General features: G+C 39.8%; 1 protein-coding gene across 7 annotated transcripts in view; it reads right to left on the bottom strand.

Annotated features, from left to right (window-relative positions):
- Positions 1 to 25,315, bottom strand: part of ANK3 (ankyrin 3) — a 699,134-nt gene that overhangs the window by 105,917 nt on the left and 567,902 nt on the right. For 3 of the 7 annotated variants that reach the window (XM_063669954.1, XM_054436348.2, XM_063669955.1), the window contains 2 exons: positions 11,406 to 11,459; positions 4,399 to 4,522 (listed from right to left, as the gene is read on the bottom strand). In XM_063669954.1, coding sequence (XP_063526024.1) covers positions 4,399 to 4,522; positions 11,406 to 11,459 — 178 coding nt within the window. Of the gene's footprint in view, positions 1 to 4,398; positions 4,523 to 5,791; positions 6,460 to 11,405; positions 11,460 to 25,315 lie in introns of those variants that run through there. The other 4 variants (XM_054436350.2, XM_054436349.2, XM_063669956.1 and 1 more) reach the window with 2 other exon arrangements.

Raw genomic sequence — 25,315 nt, 5'->3', positions numbered from 1 at the left:
GAAATGCATGAAAACTTTGGATGTTTCACTATGAAGTTGAACCGACATGACAATTGAGAAGAACCAGATGATTCTAGATAGTTGATAGATTTTTCTAGGACGAGATCTTATGTTAGAATGTCTCCTCTTTCTGGTCTATGTCTACTTGACATGCGCTATTGATAAGAATTATGTCTACTTTAAATGGGTCTGTTTATAAATCTTTGGGACTTACTGAGAACTCTGGTTTGTTGTTGCTCCTCATAGAAAACATCAAGAAGGAAGTAGTGTTATGGATACAGTTTGCATGATCCTCTTTGCCATCCTCCTGGCTTTGAGGAAACATTCATATTCCCTGCATGGTTATTTGGTCTTTTCTGCAAATATTCTTTCTTTATTCTACTGTTGTCTTTCTGGCTCCTTCAACTGTTCTCTCCGGCCACTGTCAAGTCCTCCACATGGCCCTTGAACTTCTCAGATGCAGGTACCCTGATGCCCTGATATGTCATCATCACAGTGACCTCTAAACTAAAACTCAATAGAGTCAGGGCCCTTGGGAGAACAGTTCTGCCATGTCACTCTCGTGACCTTGCATGTATTCACATAAGTCATACAGGCAAAGACCGGAATTGAAGCTAATCTGAGTCTTCACAGAACACCCTGTGATCTTCCAGGAACTCAGAGGATGGAGGTTGGTGAGGAGCTTCCACGAGATCATCTGCTACTCACCTCCCCGTCTCACCTGGGAGGCTGTCATGAGATAGCTTTCATCACTTCCTCTTTCTAATGATGTATGAGGCTTCCTATTCTGCTCTCCTTGGAATAGAGCTGCAGAATATAAAATCATTTAGCTGAAGTCTAGAATTGGCTCCTCAGCAATGGGGTATCCCATAACTAGCATTGTAGACATCCAGCCCCTTTTGTTTTGGTGTCCTTGTAGGTGTAGGGGACAAGGATCATGAGAAGCCAGCACCTTTCACTTCTCCCTTTCACTGCCTATATAATTAAAAAACCATCTGGATCTAAAAGTGGCTTCTTGTATCTTTACCAGTTGAACCAGCCAGACTTTGGCTTTGGCCTTGCCTTTTGGGTGCTTGATGGGGAAATGAACAAAGAAGATATACATAAGAGGTAAATAAATGATTCTTTGCATGAAACAATTTCTTTTCCCCACTGCCTGCTATACTAAAGAAAATCAGAAAGTGGGTATCCTTTTATCAAGGTACAGAGCCTCCTGATATTAGAGGCCTCATTCTAAGTGTCTACACAGATAGGTACGTACATTCTTCTAGGATTGGAGCCTTCACTTTTATCAGAATCTCAGATGGACCTCTGTTATCCCCAAACAACCATCATTCTGCAGTCATTATTTAGCGTATTCAGCAAAACTTACTAAAAGACCATTATAAGCGTAATTCCTGCACAGAGGAACTTATCCAGTAAGCCACATGACTCTGGCCACTTGCACAGTCAGACCCTCCGTGCCCAATCATGGGACCCATTATTCTCTTTTTTCCCCAGTTTCAATTGCAAGCCCTTCTTCTGCCATTCCTGTTTCTATTCTCTTACCTTCTCTCAAATACAGTGGAAGCTTCCTAAGAGCAGGAATTCTCTAACTCAACACTGTCCAACCGAACTTTATCCTACGAAGGGGATGTGCTAAATCTGAGCTATCCAACAACAGTGGCTACTGAGAACTTGAAATGTGGCTGGTGTGAACGAACAAATGAATTTAATTAATTTTAATTTAAGTAACTATAGGCGGCCAGTGGCTACATTATTAGTGCAGCTTCTAAATACTCATAACAATGTTAAATTTTGCTCCAGTGGTGTAATTTGAAAGTTGCTGGCTGCTCTCTGCATTAGACATTCATTTCTTCAAATTATAGTCCCCATGGCATGATATGTTAACATTGGTGGTGTATGAAACAGTTCTCTATGTGGACAAACACTTAAAAGTTTTAAAAAATAATTACCTATTCATTTTAATTTCATTTTTAAATGTATCTAAACTTTGTTGATACTTCTTAAATATCTCCTCCTTCTTTTAATTTCTCTATGAGTGCCAACTGCAAAACAGAGCCCAGAATTGGGAGCTATCAACAGAAAGGCCTAAAGATGTCTTCATTTTGCATAATGTCTAAAGTTCCTACTTCTGATCATTCCAGACCAATTTAAATTAGACATATGGAGTCAATTAAATCCATCAAGTTTCACTCTAAATCCTTAATACTTTGAAGTATTTTCAGCCTAAAATTAAAGATTATTTGCATGGGGATCTAGAAACCATTAAATTGTTTTTAACTAAGGCCAACTATTTGTAGCCATCAGTACACCCTAAGTGTTAAATATAGGAAGTGTTAGAAAAACATGCCTCAGAATTCCAAATTTATACTAATTTACCTAGCACAACTCAAATAAAACAGCAACCAGCAAACAAACAGCCCTTCACATCAGGACTTTTTCTTCAAACCCAGTGAAATTTCTTTAATTACTTCATGCACTATACAAAACTTGTTAAGGGAAAGAAATTCCTTAAGTATTTGGTCAATTTTGCGTAAGTAATATTTATTATATACTTTCTAGTTTTCTTAAAATCACAAAAGTTTTACTGATGTTTCTAAAGCTTTTGAGCAGAAAAAAAGAAAGCACATCGCAGCACATCACAGCACATCACATTACAATGCCAAAGAAAATAAAAATGAGAGCATGAGCCAGGAGAGGGAAGAGAAACACTATAAAAGTGCCATGTCTTCTTACCTTATCTTGGGACTATTTTAAAGTAATTTTAGGAAAAAAAAACCAAAAAAAAAAAACAGAAGAAATAGAAAGCAAAAAATCAGACAGGGAAAAAAGAAAAAAAATATTATGGTTGAATGAGTTACACATTTAATGTATTCCTTTTAAAATGTTACACTCAGAATATATTTTACTTGATAATACTCTAACGATGTGCTTAAAAATATTGACTTTATAGATTTTTAAAAAATATTTGCCTCTGAGCATAACATGAGTCATCAAAGTAAAAAAAATGAGTTACATATAATAGCAACAAATAATAGTGCAATCAAAATTAGAAGTGTGAAAGCCTTGGAATTATATTAAGAAAAAAATGACAGTGTGATATTCTGGTTTCCTATGTCACTGGAGGTCAGCTACTACAGTTTCCTACATAAAAATGATTGATCACAAAATGTGTCATATATTATCAGAAGAACAGAAGGCAAGCTAGTTATTGGATTTCAAAAGCTATAAATCTCTACAATTTAAACAAGATCTACAGGATCTCAAGAACCTTAAAGGTTCTACATATTTTCCATTTTAACTTGTTGCTATCTTTGATCGCCTAAAATATTGCATTTTTTTTTAAAAGTTATTTTTCCTCTTCCTGTTAATGGCACCTGCTACAATAAGACTTTAAGGCCTTTTATAAATGTATTTATAAGGCAAAAGTTCTACCAAGCTATATGAGTTTCAAATTCCTACTAAAAAAAGACTAGAAGAAAAATCAATTCAATATCCATACTGGCCACACCAACTACACTGAGAATAAACTCCAGGGTTTACTTTGTGGGAAGTGCCATTTACTATTAGACAATGAAACTTTTTACAACAGATCCTTAAACTATAGGAAAATGTCCTCAGGGCTCTGGCTTAGAAGGTTTAATTATTAGCTTTAAAATAACTTGACTGTCAGCAAACACTGTTAATCCACACTAGGGCAAAGAAATCTCCAAATTCTGCACAAGGTTCTGTTTCTTTCAACTAGTTTAAGAAAAGTTTGAGTCAAGGTTTTCCCATACAGAAGTTTTCCACTTCAGTTGTAAGAACTGAATTTGTCACCATTCCTGTCTGTGACTTTTGGTAAATCACTGTTATACTTCTAACATGTCTCTTGCAAACAAAATAATGGAACAGTTTTAGAAGAGATACTCAAACACTTGGTGGACTACTTTAATAAACAATATAATTTTTTTTCAAAAATGCTCTCTTTTAATCATGAATTATTATTTCAATAACAAAGAGAGAATAGTGAACGATCTATACACATATTTCTTACTTATTAGCAAATAATATTTTCTTTCAATATGGAACAAAACTTAATTTTGAAATATGTGACTCAGATTGGTTCTCCCAGTTTTGTCAGTGAGCTCTTTTGCTACTGTGCTGGAAGCATGACTGCAAAGTGGGGAAAAAAAAGAACACATAATTAACATGTTCAATCACATGAAATTAACAACTGCAAACCACAAAAGAAAATAGCAGAGCATGTGTATTTGCGTCGAGAACATTTCGCTAAATTCACATCTTCATCCAAAGAACACATTTTGGGATAATGTGAAAAATGAACATGATTTTGATTTATGACAAATCATGGTTGTTTTAAATTAACTATGAAAGACAGCAACAATGAAGTACCTGGCAGAACGTGCTCCGAGACTAAAGCCCATGTAACCCTCTGCAGGCAGGGAATCATCACCCAATTCCTTAAGGTCCTGTGGCCCAAGATACTTGTCTGTGTCCCCCGTCATTGCATCTTCACCTGCAGATGTAGAGAGCAAGCCCACATCAAAAGCTTCCCTTTTGAAAGTGTCAGCTGTGGAGAAAATCACTCCTTTGGTTATCAGCAAATCCCCCATTATCTCATATTCACCTTCCCCTATCCCCTGGATAATTTTTGTAACTCCCATTTAGAAGGAAAAGGTATAGGTAAAGGTTAGTACACAATTTCAAGAGTGAATTTAAGTAGCGGAAACAACTCCTGGTATTAAGTACAAATCTTAAAACATTACCCCTATCCCTTTGCTTCCCCGTAAGCCTCAGCTGACTAGAAAGGTGGATGTTTTATGTCAGTTATAGTTTTCCTCACCTCACCTCACCCACGATGAGGGCAGCTTGTTTGAATGGACATGGATTACAAAATAAGAACCACCTCTTCATTACTGTTCTTGAAATTATATGTGGGAAGGAAACAGACATTAAAAAAAAAAACAAAACTGGTTTTCTCACACACAGGATTTCAGTTTGGGGCTTATGTAAGAAACCAGCAAGTTATGTGAACTACAACATGCTTGGTTGGAGAGCCTTGGAACACATCAATTTTGAAATGCTTCTAAACCTATCAAATTAACAACAGCCCAACTGTCCCAATGCTTGAAATCTACATGGAAAGCAACACAGCCTTCTCCAGAGATAATATGGGTGCTTTAGCACTTTGAAAGGACTATATAAATTGCTCTTTAATTATCAAGACAAAGAGTTAATTATGTGAAATACTTTTACCAGCTACGTATGCAAAACATGACCTCACATGGAAAAACCACATTCCAAGAGTGACAAGGCAGGTTTTTCAATTGTCTTTTGCCCTCTGGGACATTTCCCATCCTTCTCAAAAGGTAGCACAGGCTGCAGAAAAGTTCCTTCCCCACACAGGCAAACTCTTACCCTCTTTCTGGACACAAGCTTCGCTGGCCAAGAGATTGCAAAAGTGTACATGTTGTGTTTTCTCAAAGGTAAGTGATTCATTCCCCCAGATATATTTTCCAATTCCTACATTCGGTACTGTTTACATTTTCCATTCATTTAAACTCAGGAAACCGCAAGAGCTCAGCTTTTAAACTACCAATCAAGTCTAAAAATACACTGTCAACTACTGTTTTTGCAAATGTAAAAACTAAACAGATCAACTTTCTACTGCTGCTACCCAGTACCACGAGATTATTTTAAGTAACTATTTACGGCTGGGCTATTTGCACATTCACTGCATCTCAAACAAAAACAGCACACACCAAGCACAACTCAAAGATCTTACTCTGCGGTAAAGCCATTTCCACTAGGCTTGGATGATCAAATGTTTTCCTGATGTTTCCAGGAATTCCTTAAGCAGTGATTTAGAATCAACCTCCAAACCAGCTCAAGCAAACCAATCCCTGGTTTGTATCCACTCTCTTCACCACCGCTGAATTCCTCTCAGCATCTTGATATCCTCGTAGGCAATTGAGGAATTATACATCTTTCCCCACTCAGAGTTCGAAGATTTTCAAAATTTCAGGTCCCCCAAAAAATCTTTTAAAAAAAAACCCACTTAATTGAGATTAAGATCCTTTTGACCACTCCGCAGACATCCTTTTAAAGCTCCTTCTGATTGGATTAAAAACTCCTCTGGCAAGCCTCTAGCAGGACAGAATGGTGACATAAATGCAAGCCCCTGAGTTATTTGTATGTAAATATGAGGACTGCTCCGGTGTAGACTTTCGGTAATTTGATACCAATGCGCGTTGCCTAGTCGGGTAACCGAGACAGCCTTCACGTAGGGAGAGAGAGCGAAGTGCTACATTTAATTAGGAGGTGATTCTTCTCAAATATGAATGAAGAAACAGCCAACCCAGGTAGAGGAAAAACATTAGAAGAAAACAAAGCAGTAGCCCAGGCAGGGAGTGGCACAGAGCTCCAGGCAAACTTTCAACTTTGTTCTCAGCTGGGAACGCTGGGAGCCTCAGTTATTTATGGTCCCTGTCAGGTGGAAGGAGGGGAAAAAGAGAGAGGGAGGGCCTGCCCTTGAGTTGAGGTTGTGAAACTGGGGCTAAGGAACGCAGCAGTGATTCCCATAACTCTCCAAGAAGCACTTTGCAATACACTAATTGCCGCTCCTTTTTATCAAGAGTTTGAAGAAGGGAGCAGAAGTGAGACAAGTTGGAAAAAGCAAATGGGTGTTCTGCTTTATTTTTGGCCCAAGTTCTTTCAACTATTTAATATGGAGGGACTCACTGGTGCTCCTTCGAGAGGTCCCTGGAGGAAGTGCAAAGCAAAGGGAGAACTGGGGTTGGCTGGAGAGGCCTTTGTTGCCCCAGATAGGAGGCAGGACTGAGGTCTGTCACTTTGCTGTTACATTGTTTCTTTCCCCCTGCACTAGTGGCCTTCCTTCTCAGCTGCTCCACCCTGTTTATGTTGGCAGTGAAGGAAAAAACTAGCAGGACTTCCCCATCTTCCATCTGGGTACACTGGAAAGGCCATTTCAATTGCTGTTTTTTTTTTTTTTTTTGCTTCCCTTCAGCCCCCACCACCCCCGAGAATAGCTGGAGAATTGGGCTCAAAAGTAAAGGGTTTAGAAACTGTCTTGCTGAAGTAAGCACTCCTTTATAAGAGCACATCTATCCCCTTGGAATGTTACCTAAATATACAGGAATCTGAATCTGTAGAACCGACAAAATAGGGGAAAAAATCTGTTTTCCCTGGATACATGCATAGATGAATGGATAAATGCATGATTCATATAATATTAGGATGCTGTGACACCTGGTGCTTTACTCTGATCAGCCTGGCTGTAATCAACATGGGAAATACATGGAAATAGAAGGGAAGTCATTTATAATGTCTGGAACATATTGAAAACTATTCCCAAGCAGAGAATAATTTCCAACTCTAAAGAATAGAAGGGGAAGTCTTGTTTAAAGAGAAATGTCTGAATGTTCATCGACTTTTTAAGTCTGCATTTCGAATCCAAACTACAGAACTGAGCAAAGCCTTATTCAAATACTGTCATTCATTCCAATTTCTCAGCAAGGCCTGTGATGCAATGTTCCTTCCACTGACTTCTTGGCTATTTTTCCTTCTTGGCTATTCTTCCACACCCACCTTCCCTCCTGTTATACAGAATTTTTTCAGTCCCTAGAAGTCCTTAAACTCTTTAGACTTTGAGCCTTTACTAGGGTGTATTCTCTTGATGGAACCTTTATCGTTTTTCCAGACGAACTTCTCTAATCTTTGACTCTTTCTAGAAGCCCTCGCACCCTCTACTCACCATTAGGTGTCCCTCATCAGAATGTATTGCCAGTAAACACATCTGCTTAGTCTTTCCCGTTGGCTGGTGAGATCCCCTAAGTTAGGAGCCATATTCTTCCTGGTCCAGGTATATTGGAAGTTCTCATAAATAATCTTGGAATCCATGACGGATAATAAATATAAGTTATTTTTATTTTTATCTTTTAAATCTACATGTCATGGCAACTTAGCACTCTTTTCAAATATTATGTTAAATGACTAGTATACAGTAAAATTTCAATGAAAGTAAGTTTCCATTATTCTTTAGCCACACTTCTTAGACTTCAGAAATGGTCACTATGAAACCAAAAGAAGTCTGGGGTAGGGGTGGGAGTTGTCAACACACTTGGCCAAAGATTAATGAAAATAAAATAGCCTTATAACATTAAGTAATTATCCACTTAGCATTTTAGAATGGTGAGAACATTTCTTAAAAGACATGGAATTTAGAAATAAAAGCAATGGTATTCTTTTAATGCTGTTTTCCACAGTAGGTGCTCTAGGTTCAAATCCAAGCTGTACCATGTATTGATTGGGTGACCTTTGAAATACCATTTAACTGCTCTGAGTCATAGTTCCAACCTCTATAAAACTGGGGGTAATAAGTCTGCCTCTACCCTCAAGCCTCCTGGGGAGATTTAAATGAAATAATGCACAAAGTAAGGGCTTAATCAGCACGATTACTATTATTCTGTAGCACAATTTTTTCCAATGCCCAAATATCTGAATGCATGAACTCAAATAGCATTTAAATTGCTACTATTTATACTGGTAAAGGCAAAATCCAATCACAGCAGTAAAGTGTCCCTGTTCTCCATTACTTATAAGCCAGGCACTGTGTTAGGTAATCACAAAATTTGTTGATGGAATGAATGAATGAACAATAACAACGACAAAGTTCATTCACACTCCTTTCAATAAACAAAACATTCTATCATTATTATATAGTACAACACACTACTGTACCAAAGATTAGAAAGGAATGAGATGAATTGTATTGTGTGATTTGTTAACTTTCTCTAATCCACTATATAATCCAAACACATTTCGGCTAGTGGCAGCTTCTAACAGATGTGTATAAGCCAACCAAGGTAATTTTATTAAAAGATGGCATGCATTTTATATCAGATATATTTAGCTTAAAAATGTTACCAAGAGTCACATATTTTCACTTACTAAAAAGGAGTTGTGTAGGTTTATGTTTTCTAGAGGTATTTGGTGCAGTGAAATAATATTTGTGTTATAGAGGAATTTGACTATTTTTAGGCAAAGAGGATTTTGGTAGCTCGTCTTTAAAATGCCCCCCTCACCCCTACCTCCAATGAACTATGTTTCCTTCTATTCATGTCCTTGCCTAGTACCCCTACTTGAATCTGGGTTGGCTGAAATTTTGAACAGTAAAATTTGGCAAAGTGATTTTGAATGAATGAGTTTGTGTTCAAAGAAAACTTGCAGACTCCTCAAGTCTCTTGAAACAGTGGTTTGGGGGAAGCCAGTCCCAATGTAAGTAATCTGACTATGATGATAGCACCATGTTATGAAGAAGCTCAAGGTGGCCATATGGAGAGGCTGCTTAGAACCAGGGAAAGGAGAGACAGAAAGAGAGTCAGAGAGAGAGAGAGAGAGAGAGAAATGCCCAGCCAATGCTCAGCTGTCGCTGCCATCCTAGCTGAGGTGTCAGACCTTTGAATGAAGACACCATCTTGGACATCTGGTCATGTTCCTCCACCTCAGCTGCTGACTGCAATCTCATAAAAGATCCCAAGACTCAGCTGAGCCCCGGTTAACTCACAGAACCAAGGGAGATAATAAGACCTTAAATCACTGAGTTTAGGGGAGGCTGTAATTTTGTAATAGCTAAGCAAAACAAAAATGAGAAATGACAAGGTCCAAAGGTAAACCAAAGAGGTCACACTCTGGTTGTCTAATGTATCACTAATAAATTAGAGTTAGCTCTGTAGTGCATTAAATGATGTGTATACACAAAGCCCAGGAGCACAGTGGCAAATGCCATTAGAGAAGGCCTCACTTAGTATTGACTTGATGCATTTCAAAACTTTTATCTTGAGCACTGATGTTCTTATTGTTAATCTACATCTGTCAATAAATTATCAGAGCCTACAAAATATTTAAAAAGAATACAAAACTCCCCAAATCTACCTGATCCCACCACTAACCAATTAATAAAAGCAGTTCAGAGGCATTTTACTTCAACTACTCAGCAATCTCCTCTTCCTAGTCCTCCCTACATCATGACTAGGCTGAAAGAAGAGATTTCCTACAACATAATCAACCATTCAAAGATCTGTCAACTTTGTCTGCCAGGAAAACAATACAAAATAGAAACAAGAACAAAGGAGAGAAAGAGAGTATATTAAATGACTATCAGGACTGTGGTGGGCCAAATAGGTGTACCCTCATTCCTTTTTAGATTCCAAGTCAGTGGTCCAGTACGTGGTGTAATATACCCAACCCAACATCCTCACAATCTTTCATTATGCCCCCTAATGATCCTTTTTCATGTCGAATAAAGGAAATAGTTATTGGCCTAATATTTAAAAGTGTTTTCTTATCCTAGAAGTTATTTTCTCTTCTTTTCTTCCCCCACCCGATGTACTTTTCTTCTAATCTCTTTCCACCTTAAGACCATCACCAAGGAAAACTTCTGTCACTTTTCCATGAACTGAAAGCTGTTTTCCCATCTGGCTGGAGACTTCAGTCATAAAGTTCCTTAAGATAAGGATACCAAATTGTATTGTTAGAAACTTTGCTCAGAAGTGTTTAATTCTGCTGTAAAATACAGAATCTCCCATTATAAAGTTTAAATTAATAGTTAATAGTACAGACCAAATAGTACAACCCTCCAAATTACATGGGATTAAAAAAGATTAGAAAGAATAAAGAGAAACAGTGTCTCTATACTCTACTGATTTACTAGGAGTTGATTTCTTAATAGAACTCAGCAAATAGTCTAATACATAAGAGATTAATGATAAACTTGACTTAAATTTACTGTTGCTTATCCTTTGAAAAGTGATTTTCTTTGATCATACAGCAAAGAGAGGAAATGAAAACTATTGGGAAAATAAATCCTTTATTTCTAGTCAGCATTACAGAACAGTAGAATCAGATCAATTATAATTAACACTAATATTTATTGAGCATTTACTATGTTTTAGGCACTGTGTTTGGTGTTTTATATGTATTATTTCATTTAATTCTCATAATCTTATAAAACAGAATTGTTATTTCCATTTCAAAATACAACACAGTTTAGAGTAGTGGAATAAATACTCCAAGATTACTTAGAATATAGAGAAAATAGGATTCAAAATCAGTTGCTGTCACTCTAGAGCCCTTCTTTTAACTACCACAGTGGGCTGGCCATACAAAACTTAAGATACTATTGAATGAATATTACATTCGTAATCAAAATGTAAGCTTCTTGAGGGCAAGGGGGCTTTGTCTGTTTTGCTTCATATCATTGCCCAGAACAGAACCTGGCACATAGTAGGTGCTCAATAAATGTGGAATGAAAGAAAGAGCAGTGATTGCCTTTCAAAATGGGAACTATATTTACCGGGGCAAAGAGGAGGGAGACTTACTTTTCACCGTAAACTCTTGTACCTTGGGAATTTTGTACCATGTGCATCTATTACCTATTCAAAAAATGAATAAAATTAACAAAACAAAACAAAACAAAATATAGGGACCACAGATAAGTCATATAAGCTCTATGTTTCATCCACCAGAAACAGTATTGTCACTTACATAAGTCTGCCATGTAGATACGAAGATGTGTATGTGTACCAGTGGATATCCAGCAATCAAGCAGAGGGAATGCTCAATATTTTGATATTCTACCTTACATGCCACTTTAAGAGATGGAACAGAAAAAGTGAAGTAACAAGGCAGGAAGAAGGAGATGCACACTATTAATGTGGTACTTCTAGTAGTTTCAGGGGTACGTGCGCAGGTTTGTTACATGGGAAAACTGCATGTCACAGGGGTTTGGTGTACTGGTTATTTCATCATCCAGGTAATAAGCATAGTATCCGATAGGTAGTTTTTCTTTTTTCTTTCTTTTTTTTTTTTTTTTTTTTTTGAGACGGAGTCTCGCTCTTTCACCCAGACTGGAGTGCAGTGGCACGATCTCGGCTCACTGCAGGCTCTGCCCCCCAGGGTTCAAACCATTCTCCTGCCTCAGCCTCCCACGTAGCTGGGACTACAGGCGCCCACCACCTCACCCAGCTAATTTTTTGTATTTTTAGTAGAGACGGGGTTTCACCATGTTAGCCAGGATGGTCTCGATCTCCTGACCTCGTGATCCGCCCACCTCGGCCTCCCAAAGTGCTGGGATTACAGGCGTAAGCCACCGCACCTGGCCACCCATAGGTAGTTTTTCAATCCTCACCTTTCTCCTACCCTCCACCCCCAAGTAGGCCTTGGTGTCTGTTGCTCCCTTCTTTTTTTTGGAGACACAGTCTCACTCTATCGCCCAGGCTGGAGTGCAGTAGCATAATCTTGGCTCACTGCAACCTCTGCCTACTGGGTTCAAGTGATTAGCCGGCCTCAGCCTCCCGAGTAGCTGGGATTACAGGCACCCGCCACCACGCCCAGCTAAGTTTTGTGTTTTTAGTAGAGACAGGGTTCCACCATATTGGCCAGGCTGGTGTTGCACTCCTGACCTCAGATGATTCAACCTCCCAAAGTGCTGGGATTATAGACATGAGCCACTGCGTCCAGCAAAGATTTATATCTCATTCAACATTTAGACAATAAATTCTCAGCGTAGAGAATCCAAATGACGTATTTGCTCACATTACTTTTCCCTTGATCTCCTGATATTTTCATTCTCAAAAGAACAAGGAAGCAGGAGTAAGAAAAAGAAATATGGTAGGATTAGGATCCTGATCCCTCAAACTTGGATTCTAAAAGTCTAATTCTAGCCCAGAGTTACAGAATAGTTGATGGGAACGTTAGTTAGATGCCAGATCTGCATGTATTTCTCCTTTCATTTTTCAGTTTGGAGCAGAAGCTCATGTTAAGTAAGGTTTCCTGTGAATATTCTGAGAGGCGATAAAAAGCAGGAGGTGGTGTTTGGAGGATGGAATTGTGCCATCTACTTCAGGAGATTCCTGCGTGTAGCCCAGGAACTTCTGTGTCGGGCTGGAGGACCTGCAAGCCTTGCAGTGGAGGTGCTGCAAGCCCAGCTCATCTCTGTACCTTCTGGCAGGACTGGAGGCTCAGAGAAAAATTGACAGTCCCATGCTCAAGGTATAGAATAGAGTGAGCATTTAATTCCTGCTCCCTTCACTCTCCACCTCTCCTCTCAGTAGGAAGAAGGAGAGGATTATTTAGGGGGTGGGAGAGAGGGTCTTCACTTTAACCCTTTGTTTGCCATCATATGCTGGCCATGGTTGTCATTCTTTGAAAACATAAAATAAGTGCTAGGATATACTTTAGATATGGTTTGGCTCTGTGTCCCCACCAAATCTCATGTTGAATTGTCATCCCCAGTGTTGGAGACGGGGCCTGGTGGGAGGTGGTTGGATCACGTGGGTGGATTCTCATGAATGGGTTAGCACCATCCCCTTGGAGCTGTTCTCGTGATAGTGAGTGAGTGAGTTATCATGAGATGTGGTTGTTTTAAGGTGAGGGGCACCTCCCCTTCCTCTCTCTTCCTCCTGCACCGGCCTTGTAAAGTACCGGCTCCGCCTTTGCCTTCCCCTATGATTGTAAGTTTCCTGGGGCCTCCTCAGAAGCAGAAGCTGCTATGCTTCCTGTACGGCCTGCAGAACCATAAGCCAATTAAACCTCTTTTCCTTATAAATTACCCAGTTTCAGGTATTTCTTTATAGCAGTGTGAGAACGGACTAATACAACTTTCTGGCTTTCCTTCTGAAAATGGGTGGTAATTATGGATTAAGTTGAGAAAATAGTTAAATAAGCATTGGGTAAACTAGGTAAATTAAGAAGGCCAAAGAAGCATGTTCTCATTTTAAGAGGTGCATGCGCCTCCTATGGGACGGCCATCAGCAGTATTCTGCCTTCCTTTCCCTAGTTCTAGGTGCTCATGAGAGCCTGGCATTGTAGGTGGCCAAAAAAGAATCAGGTTTGAATGACAAAGTTTGCACACCTCTGAAAGAAGAGCAAACTGCCATTATTCATTCCACAGAACAAATGCCTCTGCTTAAGCTGTTTTTTTGAGTACAAACTCAGTTTGATTCTTTTTCTACCTATTCATAGAAAAACCTGAATTCTCTTTCCTTTCTGAGATGGGTTTGTTTATTAACCCAACCAAGATCACATAGCACATTTTTCATTGCTCCACCTGGAAAGGTTCCAACACTGAGTCATGCATGCTTACTTTAGAAACTATATCTAGCCTGGATTAAGGAGCAGTAAAGTGCTATACAGGTTTTAAAAAGAAGCACATTTAGCCACAAAGAACAGAATAAAGAGAATTCAGGTTTTTTCCTATGAAGAGACAGAAAAAGACAATGTTGGGACAGACTCTAAAATTTCTTCATATTCTTTCTTATTAGTACTCCTTAACTCAGATACAGAAATTCCTTTAGTCCTCTAAGTAAGATCAAACACCATACTGACTTGGTTAAAGGAGCACTGAAGTCTAAAGACAGAATGCAGGTAGAAAGAAGTACAAGATTACTTATACTGTTCTCATTATCTAAAATCTAAGCCACTTGTGAAGAAGACTAGACAATGAACTAATTGCTAGCCACAAACTAGCCCTGGAAAATCAGGCACAAAAATGTTCGTTCTCACTTGCAGAGAAACTAGGTAGCTAAATTCAAGGTGGCAGTGTCATGACAGCTGGTTTGTCCTATTCATTCTTCCTTAGCTATTTGTCTAGCTTCAACCCCAAATCCAGACTTCATTATTCTCGCCTCTTCATTGCCTAGGCATACAAGGACCATGAGTACAATACAGGAACACATTAATCACTGTTCCCAGGTATAAAGAAGTACCAGGCTCGTGTATAAACAGCGATTTTCTTTCCCTTACACCCAAATTGCCTATCATTGTGCCTGGCAATAAACACCCATTTATTGGTTTGTTTTGTATTTCCAACCTATACCCCAGAGATGTGTACACACAAGGCAAAGACACATGAGGCCTGTCCTCAGTTCTCATTCTCACTGGGGTTCTGACTCGCCCCTCCCTATTGGGACATCTTTCCCCGGCTCCTCTCACTCCTCTTGCTCCTAGCTCCCTGTGCACCGCCTTGTCTTCCCCTTGCTTATTCATTCTCACTGTTGTGTTCTCTGAGCTAATGAGATGGCTACAGGATGGTCACATTAGGACAACCTTCCACAGGAAGCAGGTCAGACTTTTCAGGTAGATGGAAGGGACAGACATGATTTAGGGGGAAAAAATATTCAAAATTACAATTTGTTTGGGGCAAATAAAAAAAAACCCACAACAGCCTGTTGTTTGCAGTTAAACAAGCACACAATTCCTTGGCATCTGTTAAATATTTCACAGGCTGCTCTAGCTGCTCACTCTATCATAGCTTCTTGGAGGAAAAAAATACACTCGCTATGACCTTCCCTACCTACACTAGAACTCTTATCTTCTGTGTCTATATCCAGGATATTCCTTATGGCATGGCAGCTGCTGAGGTCACCAAGGATTCCCATATCCCTTATTTTGTTTTGTTGTTGTTTGAGATGAAGTCTTGCTCTGTCGCCCAGGCTGGAGTGCAGTGGTATGAACTCGGCTCACTGCAACCTCTGCCTCCTGGGTTCAAGTGAGTCTCTTGCCTCAGCCTCCTGAGTAGCTGGGATTACAGGTACGCACCACCACGCCTGGCTACTTTTTGTATTTTTAGTAGAGACAGGGTTTCGCCATGTTGGCCAGGCTGATCTCAAACTCCTGACCTCAGGTGATCCATCTGCCTCACCCTCCCAAAGTACTGGGATTACAGGTGTGAGCCACCGTACCCGGCCTCCTATACCACTTGTGCTCCTTTGATTGGAGCTTTCTAGGAAAGTTCCTCCCAGGCTTCCTCTAGCACCCACTCCTCAGGCTTTCTCCCCTTCGTCCTTCACCACTCCCTCTCCATGTCCATTAGCATTCTTCTTCCTCTTACGTGTGCCCAGAGTTTTCTAGAACCACTTCTCTTCCTCCTTGTGTACTGCCCTGGGACCTCATCCGGTACCTGGGGTCTGCACCCTTGTCCCCACTCCTGTGTGCTGAGCTCTCCTGTGGGGGCCTGTGCTTTCCTGTCTCTGACACTTTGACCAACAAGTTTTCTAAATATGAAACACCTCTTCCCAATCCCCATCCTTCTACCCATGCAAAATTTCTGTGTGTCCAAATCCTATCTGTTCTTTAAAATGCCTTTAAAGTTTGTTTCTGAGGTCTTTAATAATCTCCCTGTCTTTTTGATTTTCTTGTCACTTGATCTGTTATTCTCTCGTGGCACCTGATATGGTTTGGATGTTTGTGTCCTCCAAATCACATGTTGAAATTTGAGCCCCAGTGTTGGAGGTAGGGCCTTGTGGAATGTATTTGGATCACAGGGGCAGATCCCTCATGAATGGCTGGATGCCCTCCTTCTTGTAATGAGTGAGTACTCACTCTGTTTGTCCACACAACAGCTAGTTGGTTAAAGAGCCTGCCACCTCCTCCTCTCTCTCTTGCTCCCTCTCTTGCCATGTGACATTCCTGCTCCCCCTTCTCCTTCTGCCATGAATAGAAGCTTCCTGAGGCCTCACCAGAAGCCAAGCAGATGCTGGTGCTATGCTTGTACAACCTGTAGAACCATGAGCCAAATAAACCTCATATATATATAAATTATCCAGTCTCAGGTATTTCTTTCTAGCAGTGCAAAACAGACTAACACAGAATCTCGAGTAGAAAGTCTAAGCCAAAAAATTCTAAACGCAAATTCCAGTTTCCGTAACTGTGTGAACTTGAAAAAATATCTTAAACTCCTTGAGACTGACTCCTTAATATAATTAGGACTAACAGTACTTCAAATTAGGGTATTAAATTAGGACATAATGGAAATTAGGAGTAAAAATAGTATTAATAATGCTGTTGAATACTTTCAGAGAAGTAACAAAGATAAAGCACCAAGTAAGTAACATTTCCTGAGTTCTTACCACATGCCAAGTTCTAGGCTAAATGCTTTTTACATATGTCATTATATATACTTTGAAGGTCTATCCCCTCCAAACCTCATGTTGAAATGTGATCCCCAGTGTTGGAGGTGGGGCCTAGTGGGAGGTGTTTGGGTCATGGAGGCGGATCCCCCATGAATTGCTTGTGCCATCCCCTCTGTAAAGAGTGAATGCTTGCTCTATTAGTTACCGTGAGAAGTGGTGTTAAAAAGAGCCTGGCTTAGTTAGGCTTTTAAGATTCATTCATACTGTTGTATATAATTGAAGTTTCCTCCTTTCCTCTCTCTTGCTTCCTCTCTTGCCACCTAACTCTCCTTTACCTTCTGTCATGAGTGAAAGCATCCTGAGGTCTTACCAGAAGCAGATGGATGGGCAAGGACAGATACAATGTAGAGGAAAAAAAAAGTGCTCAAAATTACAATCTGTTTTAGCCACCATGCTTCTTGTACAGCCTGCAGAACTGTGAGCCAAAATAAACCTCTTTTCATTATAAATTACCCAGCCTCAGATATTCCTTCATATGAATGCAAAAAAGACTAGCATAGTCATTCAAACTTAACAATAACTCAACCATTATGGGGCTCTTGTCTAAATTACCAGACAACATCTATATTAGAAGTACAAGGATTTGAATATCAGCCCCAGCACTGATGTTGTGTGACCTTATCAAGTTCCTTAACCTTACTGAAACTTATTTTCCACATCTATGAAATGAAAATGACAATGGCTCCAATTTAATCGTTGTGAGGGTTAAATTACATAATGCATGAAATTTGTCTAGCTTAATGCCTAGCACATAAAAGATTCAATAATGGTAAATACCTTGTTTCTGATGGTGAGATTATTAATTTATATGGAATCCTGAGGGGGGGGACAGAGACACAGGTAAATGTGTGGAATTAAGCCAGTAGATGAATTCATGAATGGAGGTACAGATGTATACACCCTAAGACCTATGATAGAGACCAGGACAACTCTGATCCTATGGCACTGACTAGTCTAGTTTGAAAGAAAATATAAAAAATTAACCATGAGTTGGCAAACTACAACCCATGGGCCAAACCCAGCCTCTTGCCTATTTCTGTAAATAAGCTTTATTAGTAGCACACAATCAGGCCTGTTGGTTTAGGTATTATCTCTGGTGGCTTTTGTACTACAAAGGCAGAGTTTAGTAGCTGTGACAGAGACCAATATGGACTAAACATTCAAAAATATTTACCACTGGCTCTCTACAGAAAAAGTCTGCTGACTTTTGAAATTAATGACTAATAAAATGAGATGAGTATTAGGGTGAAATAAAAAAGCATATGTGAAAGGAGAATAGAAAGGGGGTAGCCAGGGACCATATCACTCAGGACTTACTAATCATGGCAAGCTACTGAAATTACTCTAAATGCAATATAAAGCCTTGGGTGGGTTTTAGTTTTGTATTTGTACTACTTTAAGGGTGTATTTATATTATTTGTGTGGCTTGGTTACTTTTGTTACCAAATACGGCAACCACACAGATGAGAATATAAAATATAAATATACATTTTAGCAAACTGTTATAAAATAAACACCATCCAGGTCAAGAAATAGAACACCATCAGCACCTCAGAAGACTCCCACATCCCCCACCCCAAACACAGGCCCCTCTTACCTCCTCAAGGTAATTGCTTTCTATATATTATTTTCCTTGCTTAAAAATCTCACTATCTAATTTTACAAGCATAGTTTATTGTCATCTGGTTCTGATGAATTCTGTTGTCTTTACATAATATACAACTCAGCAATTATACTCCTAGGTTTACATCCTACAGAAATGTATGCATATGTGTACCAGGAAACTTATATAAGAAGGTTTGTAACAACAGTTCAAACTTGAAACAACCCACATTCTCATCAACAGTAGAGTGGATAACTCAATGTGGTACAGGCAGACAATGGAATATTATATAGAAATGAAAATGAATGAACTTCAATTATATGCAACAGTATGAATAAATCTTAAAAGCCTAACTATAAGCTTTGGATGGTTTTAAGCTAAGGAGTGGAATAACATGATCCAATGTATATGTTTAAAGGCTTGTGTGGATGCTGTGGAAAAAGCTGAGTCTACTGGGTAAGAGAAGAAGTGGAGATCTGTAAGGAGGCTCCTGCAGTATTCCATGTGAGAGATGCTGGTGGCCTGGATAGGGGTGGTGAAAATGGAGATGGAGAAGAGAAGAGAGATTTGAGATATATTCTGAAAGTAGCACTGATATGACTTGCTGATGGACTGGATAGAAGTGCTATGGGAAGACAGATTGCATAAAACTCAGATTTTGCCTTGGGCGATGGAGCCATTTATTGAGATGGAGAAGGGTGAGAAGAGACACTATTTTCAAGGGGTATGTTTAGGTATCTTAAGGTGACTTAAGATATCAGAACCTAAATGAAAATGTACATAGCTGGATAAGTGGATAGTGTGGGTGATAATCACTATATAATTCTAATTCCAAAGACAGGATACCAATGATGGAACAGACTTTGCTTTAGAATAAAGGCCCTTGTCCCAGTCCACAGATCTTCTTCTTTAGCTGGTAATTCTTTTAAACTCATCAACTATTCCTTGAGATGCAGATATGCTTCGGGAGAGTCATTATAAAGCTGTTTATCAACTTAAACATAGCCTAGGACTGTCTCAGTAAAAAGGAGCTGAATGGAAGGAAAAGGTAGCATTGTCGGCAATCTTCATCTTGCTTCATCTCAGAAACCTGCTAAACTATCCCTTGAGTATGCCTTCATGTTGATGCAACCAATCAAACATGTATTGAAGATCTCTGTGTGCCAAGCAGTGTACTAGGTTCTTGTGATAAAACAGAGAATAAGATTTAGTCTTTGTTTCTGGTATTTTAAAGTTACCATTTTGGCTTTATCCCTGAGAGATGCAAGCAATTATGTGACATCGATTTGAAAGGCCAATTGTAAGCAGAGAAATCTTCAGGCAAAAGGCTAAATGATGTAAGAGGTTCTTGTAAAACAATAAAATTTCAGGTGAAGAACAATTTCTGAAGCTGCTAAGAACAGTGACTTAATGAAACCAAACCCTTGAATCACCTGAGGGCAACCTGATCTCCATGGCCTCTTTCCAGATCTATTAAGCTAATAACATAACAGTCCTATTTATTTAGAATGATTAGGAGATTAGGGTAGCAGGAGAGTCCTAGACATTTGGCAAGAAGAGGTCCTAACAGGTCTTTTCCTGGTGGTCTTCTTCAGATCTACCTTCACATTTCCCAAAGTAATTCACCCCACTTTTTTGAGTTTTGGATTGTGTCAAGTCAAAATCTGTTTATTCGACCAGGCATGGTGCCTCACGTCTGTAATCCCAACACTTTGGGAGGCTGGGGCAGGTGGATCACATGAGGCCAGAAGTTTGAGACCAGCCTGGCCAACATGGTGAAACCCTGTCTCTACTAAAAAATACAAAAATTAGCCAGGCATGGAGGTGGGCGCCTGTAGTCCCAACTACTCAGGAGGCTAAGGCAGGAGAATCACTTGAACCTGGGAGGCGGAAGTTGCAGTGAGCCGAGATCATGCCACTGCACTCTAGCCTGGGCGACAGAGTGAGACTCTGTCTCAAAACAAAACAAAATGAAACAACCAAAATCTGTTTATTCTTTCCTAATGAGAATACACTGATACATTTACTAAAACTACTGGCTTTTAGTTCCTAAAATCTATTTGAAATTATGTTTATATTTATTTTACTTGAATTTTCATCTTGGTGTGTATAGTTCTTTTGCCAAAAGAAACAGAGGAAGGTTCTCTAAATATTTATCATTATTTTAAAGGGAAGGAAAGATAGAGAAAGATGGCTGAATAGAACACTCCAGTGATTGTCCCCTCACAGGAACCCCAAACTGAACAACTGTCAATGCAAGAAAGCACTTTCATAATAACAAAAAAATTAAGTGAGCAATCCCAATACCTGATTTTAATGTAATATCAAGGATAGAGGCATTGAAAAGCTCAGAAAGACAGTCTTGCATTATCTTGCACCACCCCTCCCCCAGCCCCAGGCAACACAGCACAGAGAAAGAATCTGTGGGCTTGGGAAAGAGAGAGCAAAATGAGTGTGCAACATTGCATTGGAGCTCAGCACTGCCCTGTCACAGTGGAACACAGTACAGGACAGAATTCTGCCAGTGCCCACGGAAGGAGCATTTAGGATAGTGCTGGGCCAGAGGGGAATCCTCCACCCCAGCAAGAGGAAACTGAGTCCCAGCCAGCTTCACCATTGGCTGACTAAAGTGGCTTGGGGCTCAGAATAAATTTAGGTAGCAGTCAGGACACAAGGACTGCAGTCCTTGGGCAAGCTCTGGTGCTACACTGGTCTTGGAGGTTGTGATAGTTAATATTGAATGTGAATTTGATTGGATTGAAGGATGCAAAGTATTGTTCCTGGGTGTGTCTGTGAGGGTGTTGCCAAAGGAGATTAACATTTGAGTCAATGGACTGGGAAAGGCAGATCCACCCTCCATCTGGATGGGCACATCTAATCGGCTGCCAGCAAGTCCAGAATAAAAGCAGGTAGAAGAACATAGAAGGACTAGACTGGCTGAGTCTTCTGGCCTCCATCTTTCTCCCATGCTGGATGCTTCCTGCCCTCGAACATCTAACCCCAAGTTCTTCAGCTTTTGGACTCTTGGACCTACACCAGTGATTTGCCAGGGGCTCTCAGGACTTTGGCCACAGACTGAAGGCTGCACTATTGGCTTTCCTACTTTTGAGGTTTTGGGATTCGGACTGCCTTCCTGGCTCCTCAGCTTGCAGATGGCCTGTGGGACTTTACCTTGTGATTGTGTGAATCAATTCTCCTAATAGACTCCCCTTTATATATCACATCTATCCTATTAGTTCTGTCCCTCTAGAGAACCCTGACTAATATAGCGGTGGTAGACTTCAGGTATGACACCAGCTGTGGTGGCCAAGGGTGTGCCTGTGTCACTCATCCCCCAATTCCAGGCAGTGCAGCTCAGGGACTCTTTCCACTTGGAGAAAGGAGAGGGAAGAATACAGAGGGCTTTGTCATGTAACTTGGGTACCAGCTAAGCCACACTAAAATAAAGCACCAGGGAAACTCCTGTACCTCCTGATTCCATGCCGTTGTTTCTGGACAGTGTTTCTAGACCCACCCTGGACCAGCAGGGAATCCAATGTCCTGATGGGACAAACCCCATTCTGCTGAATAAAGTGGCTTTGGCCTGGAATAAACATCAGTGACAGTCAGGCAGTAGTGACTACAGCCATGGGGTGAGCCCCAGTACTGTGCTGGGCTACAAGGCTTTACATGTGACCCTGTGCAGTGCCAGCTGTCATGGCCATTAGAGTGACCGCCTTATCCCTTCCCCAACTCCAGGCAGCCTGGTGCAGAGAGAGACTTCCTTTGCCAGAAAGAGAGGGAAGTGGGAGAGACTTTTTACCTGGTAACCCAGGGAATTCTCTCTTATTTTCCCAAAATCTACCAAAGCTGTGTATCAAGGAGTCTGTAAGAGTTGCAGCATTCCAGGGCTTAGGGCACTCCCTAGTGGCTCCCTAATGGCTGCAGTGACCATAGGCTTAGGTCACAACACTCAATCCCTTTTGAATTCTTGGAAAGTCCTCTCAAAAAGGATGGCTAAAAACAAGCCTATACTGTGAATACTGGAATAAATATCTAACTCATCAATGCCCAGGTATCAACAAATGTCTACAAGCATCAAGGACATCCAAGAAAACATTACCTCACCTAATGGACTAAATAAGGCATCAGTGACCAGTCCTGGAGTGATGGAGATATATGGCCTCTCAGATAGGGAATTCAAAATAGCTGTCTTGAGGAAGCTCAATGAATCTTTTTTTTTTTTTTTTTGAGATAGAGTTTCGCTCTTGTTGCCCAGGCTGGAGTGCAATGGCATCATCTTGGCTCACTGCAACCTCCGCCTCCCAGGTTCAAGCCATTCTCCTGCCTCAGCCTCCTGAGTAGCTGGGGTTACAGGCACGTGCCACCACGCCTGGCTAATTTTGTATTTTTAGTAGAGACAGGGTTTCCCCATGTTGGTCAGGCTGGTCTTGAACTCCTGACCTCAGGTGATCTGCCTGCCTCAGCGTCCCAAAGTGCTGGGATTACAGGCGTGAGCCACTGTGCCCGGCCTTTTTTTTTTTTTTTTTTTTTTTTTTTTTTAAGAAGGGTTCTCACAGTGTTGCCCAGGCTGGAGTGTAGTGGTGCAATCACAGCTCACTGCAGTCTTGACCTCCTGGGCCCAAGTGTTTATACCACTTAAACACTGCAAGTACTTGGGATCACAGGTGTATGCCACCATGGCCAGCTAATTTATTTTTATTTTTTATAGAGACAGAGTCTCCCTATGTTGCCCAAGCTAGCTCAATGCACTTTAAGATAACAAAGAGCAGAATTTTATCAGATAAATTTAACAGAGATTAAAATAATTTTTAAAAGTCAAGCAGAAATTCAGGAGTTGAAAAACTTAATTGACAAACTAAAAATGCATCAGTTTCTCAATAGCAGAATGGATCAAGCAGAAGAAAGAATTAATGAACTTGGAAACAGGCTCTGTGAAAATTCAGTCACAGAAGAAAAAACAAAAAAATAAAAAGGAATGATGCATATCTACAAGATCTAGAAAACAGCCTCAAAAGGACAAATCTAAGTTATTGGCCTTAAAGAGAATGGAGAGACAGAGAGAGAGAGAAAAAGAGAGAGAGAGAGAGACGCAGTGGCAGGGAAGGAAGGAGGGAGAACGGGGTAGATGGTTTACTCGAAGAAATAATAACAGGGAACTTTACAAACCTAGAGTAAGATATGAATATCCAGGTATAAGAAAATCAAAGAACAAGCAGATTCAACCCAAATAAGACTACCTTAAGGGATATAGTCATCAAACTCTCAAAGATCAAGGATAAAGAAAGGATCCTAAAGGCAGTGAGAGAAAAGAAGCAAAGATAAAGACTTTCCCAGACAAACAAAAGCTGAGAGATTTCATGAAAAACCAGACCTATCTTATAAGAAATGCTAAAGGGAGTTCTTCAGTATGAAAGAAAAGGATATTAATGATCAACAAGAAATCATTTAAATGCATACAACTCACTGGTAAATGTAAGTACACAGACAAATACAGACTACCCTAACACTGTAATTGTGGTGTACAAACCACTCATACCTTTGTAGGAAAACAAAAAGAGAAACCTATCAAAAATAATAACTAGAGCAACTTTTTGAGATAGATAGTATAAAAAGATGTAAATAGAGGCAACAAAAGTCAAAAAGTGGGGAGGATGAAATTAAAGTGTAGAATATTCATTTTCTTTTTGCCTGTTTTTCTTTTCTTTGTAATCAGAATGAAATTGTCATCAGTTTAAAATAATTGATTATAAGATGTTATTTGCAAGTCTTATGGTAAGCACAAAAATCTATAATAGATATACAAAATATGAAAAGCAAGAAATTAAACATACTACCAGAGAAAGCACTTTTTTTTTTTTTTTTTTTTTGAAACAGAATCTCATTCTGTCACCCAGGCTGGAGAGCAATGGTGCTATCTTGGCTCACTGCAATCTCCGCCTTCCGGGTTCAAGCAATTCTCCCACCTCAGCCTCCTGGGTAGCTGGGACTACAGATGCATGCCACTATGCCCAGCTAATTTTTGTATTTTTAGTAGAGATGGGGTTTTACCACATTGCCCAGGCTGGTCTTCAACTCCTGGCCTCAAGTGATCCACCTGCTTCAGCTTCCCAAAGTTTTGGGATTACAGGCATGAGCCACCGCGCCCAGCCAATAAGAAAAATCACTTTTATACAAAGAAAGACAAGAAGGAAGAAAGAAAGAGAGGACAAACAAAACAATCAGAAAGCAAATAACAAAATGGCATAGTAAGTTCTTACCTAGCAATGATAACGCTGAATTTAAATGGACTAAATTCTCTAATCAAAAGACATAGAGTGGCCAAATGGATTTAAAAACAAGACTGAACGATATGCTGTCTACAAGAAACTCACTTTACGTATAAAGACACACACAGGCTAAAATAAAGGGATGGAAAAAGATATTCCATGCAAATAGAAGCCAAAAAAAAGAACAGGAATAGCTATACTTAGATAAAATAGATTTCAAGATAAAAACTGCAAAAAGAGACAAAGAAGGTCATTATATAATGATAAAGGAGTTAATTCAGCAAGAGGATATATAAATTATAAATATATACACACCAAATGCTGGAGCACCCGTATATATAAAGCAAATATTATTAGAGGTAAAGAGAGAGATAGACCCCAATAGAATAGGTGTGGACATTAACACCCCATTTTCAGCACTGGACAGATCATCTAGAAAGAAAATC

The sequence above is a fragment of the Pongo pygmaeus genome, chromosome 8 (assembly GCF_028885625.2).
Source record: "Pongo pygmaeus isolate AG05252 chromosome 8, NHGRI_mPonPyg2-v2.0_pri, whole genome shotgun sequence".
Lineage (NCBI taxonomy): Eukaryota > Metazoa > Chordata > Mammalia > Primates > Hominidae > Pongo > Pongo pygmaeus.
This window is presented reverse-complemented; position numbering and strand designations above follow the sequence as displayed.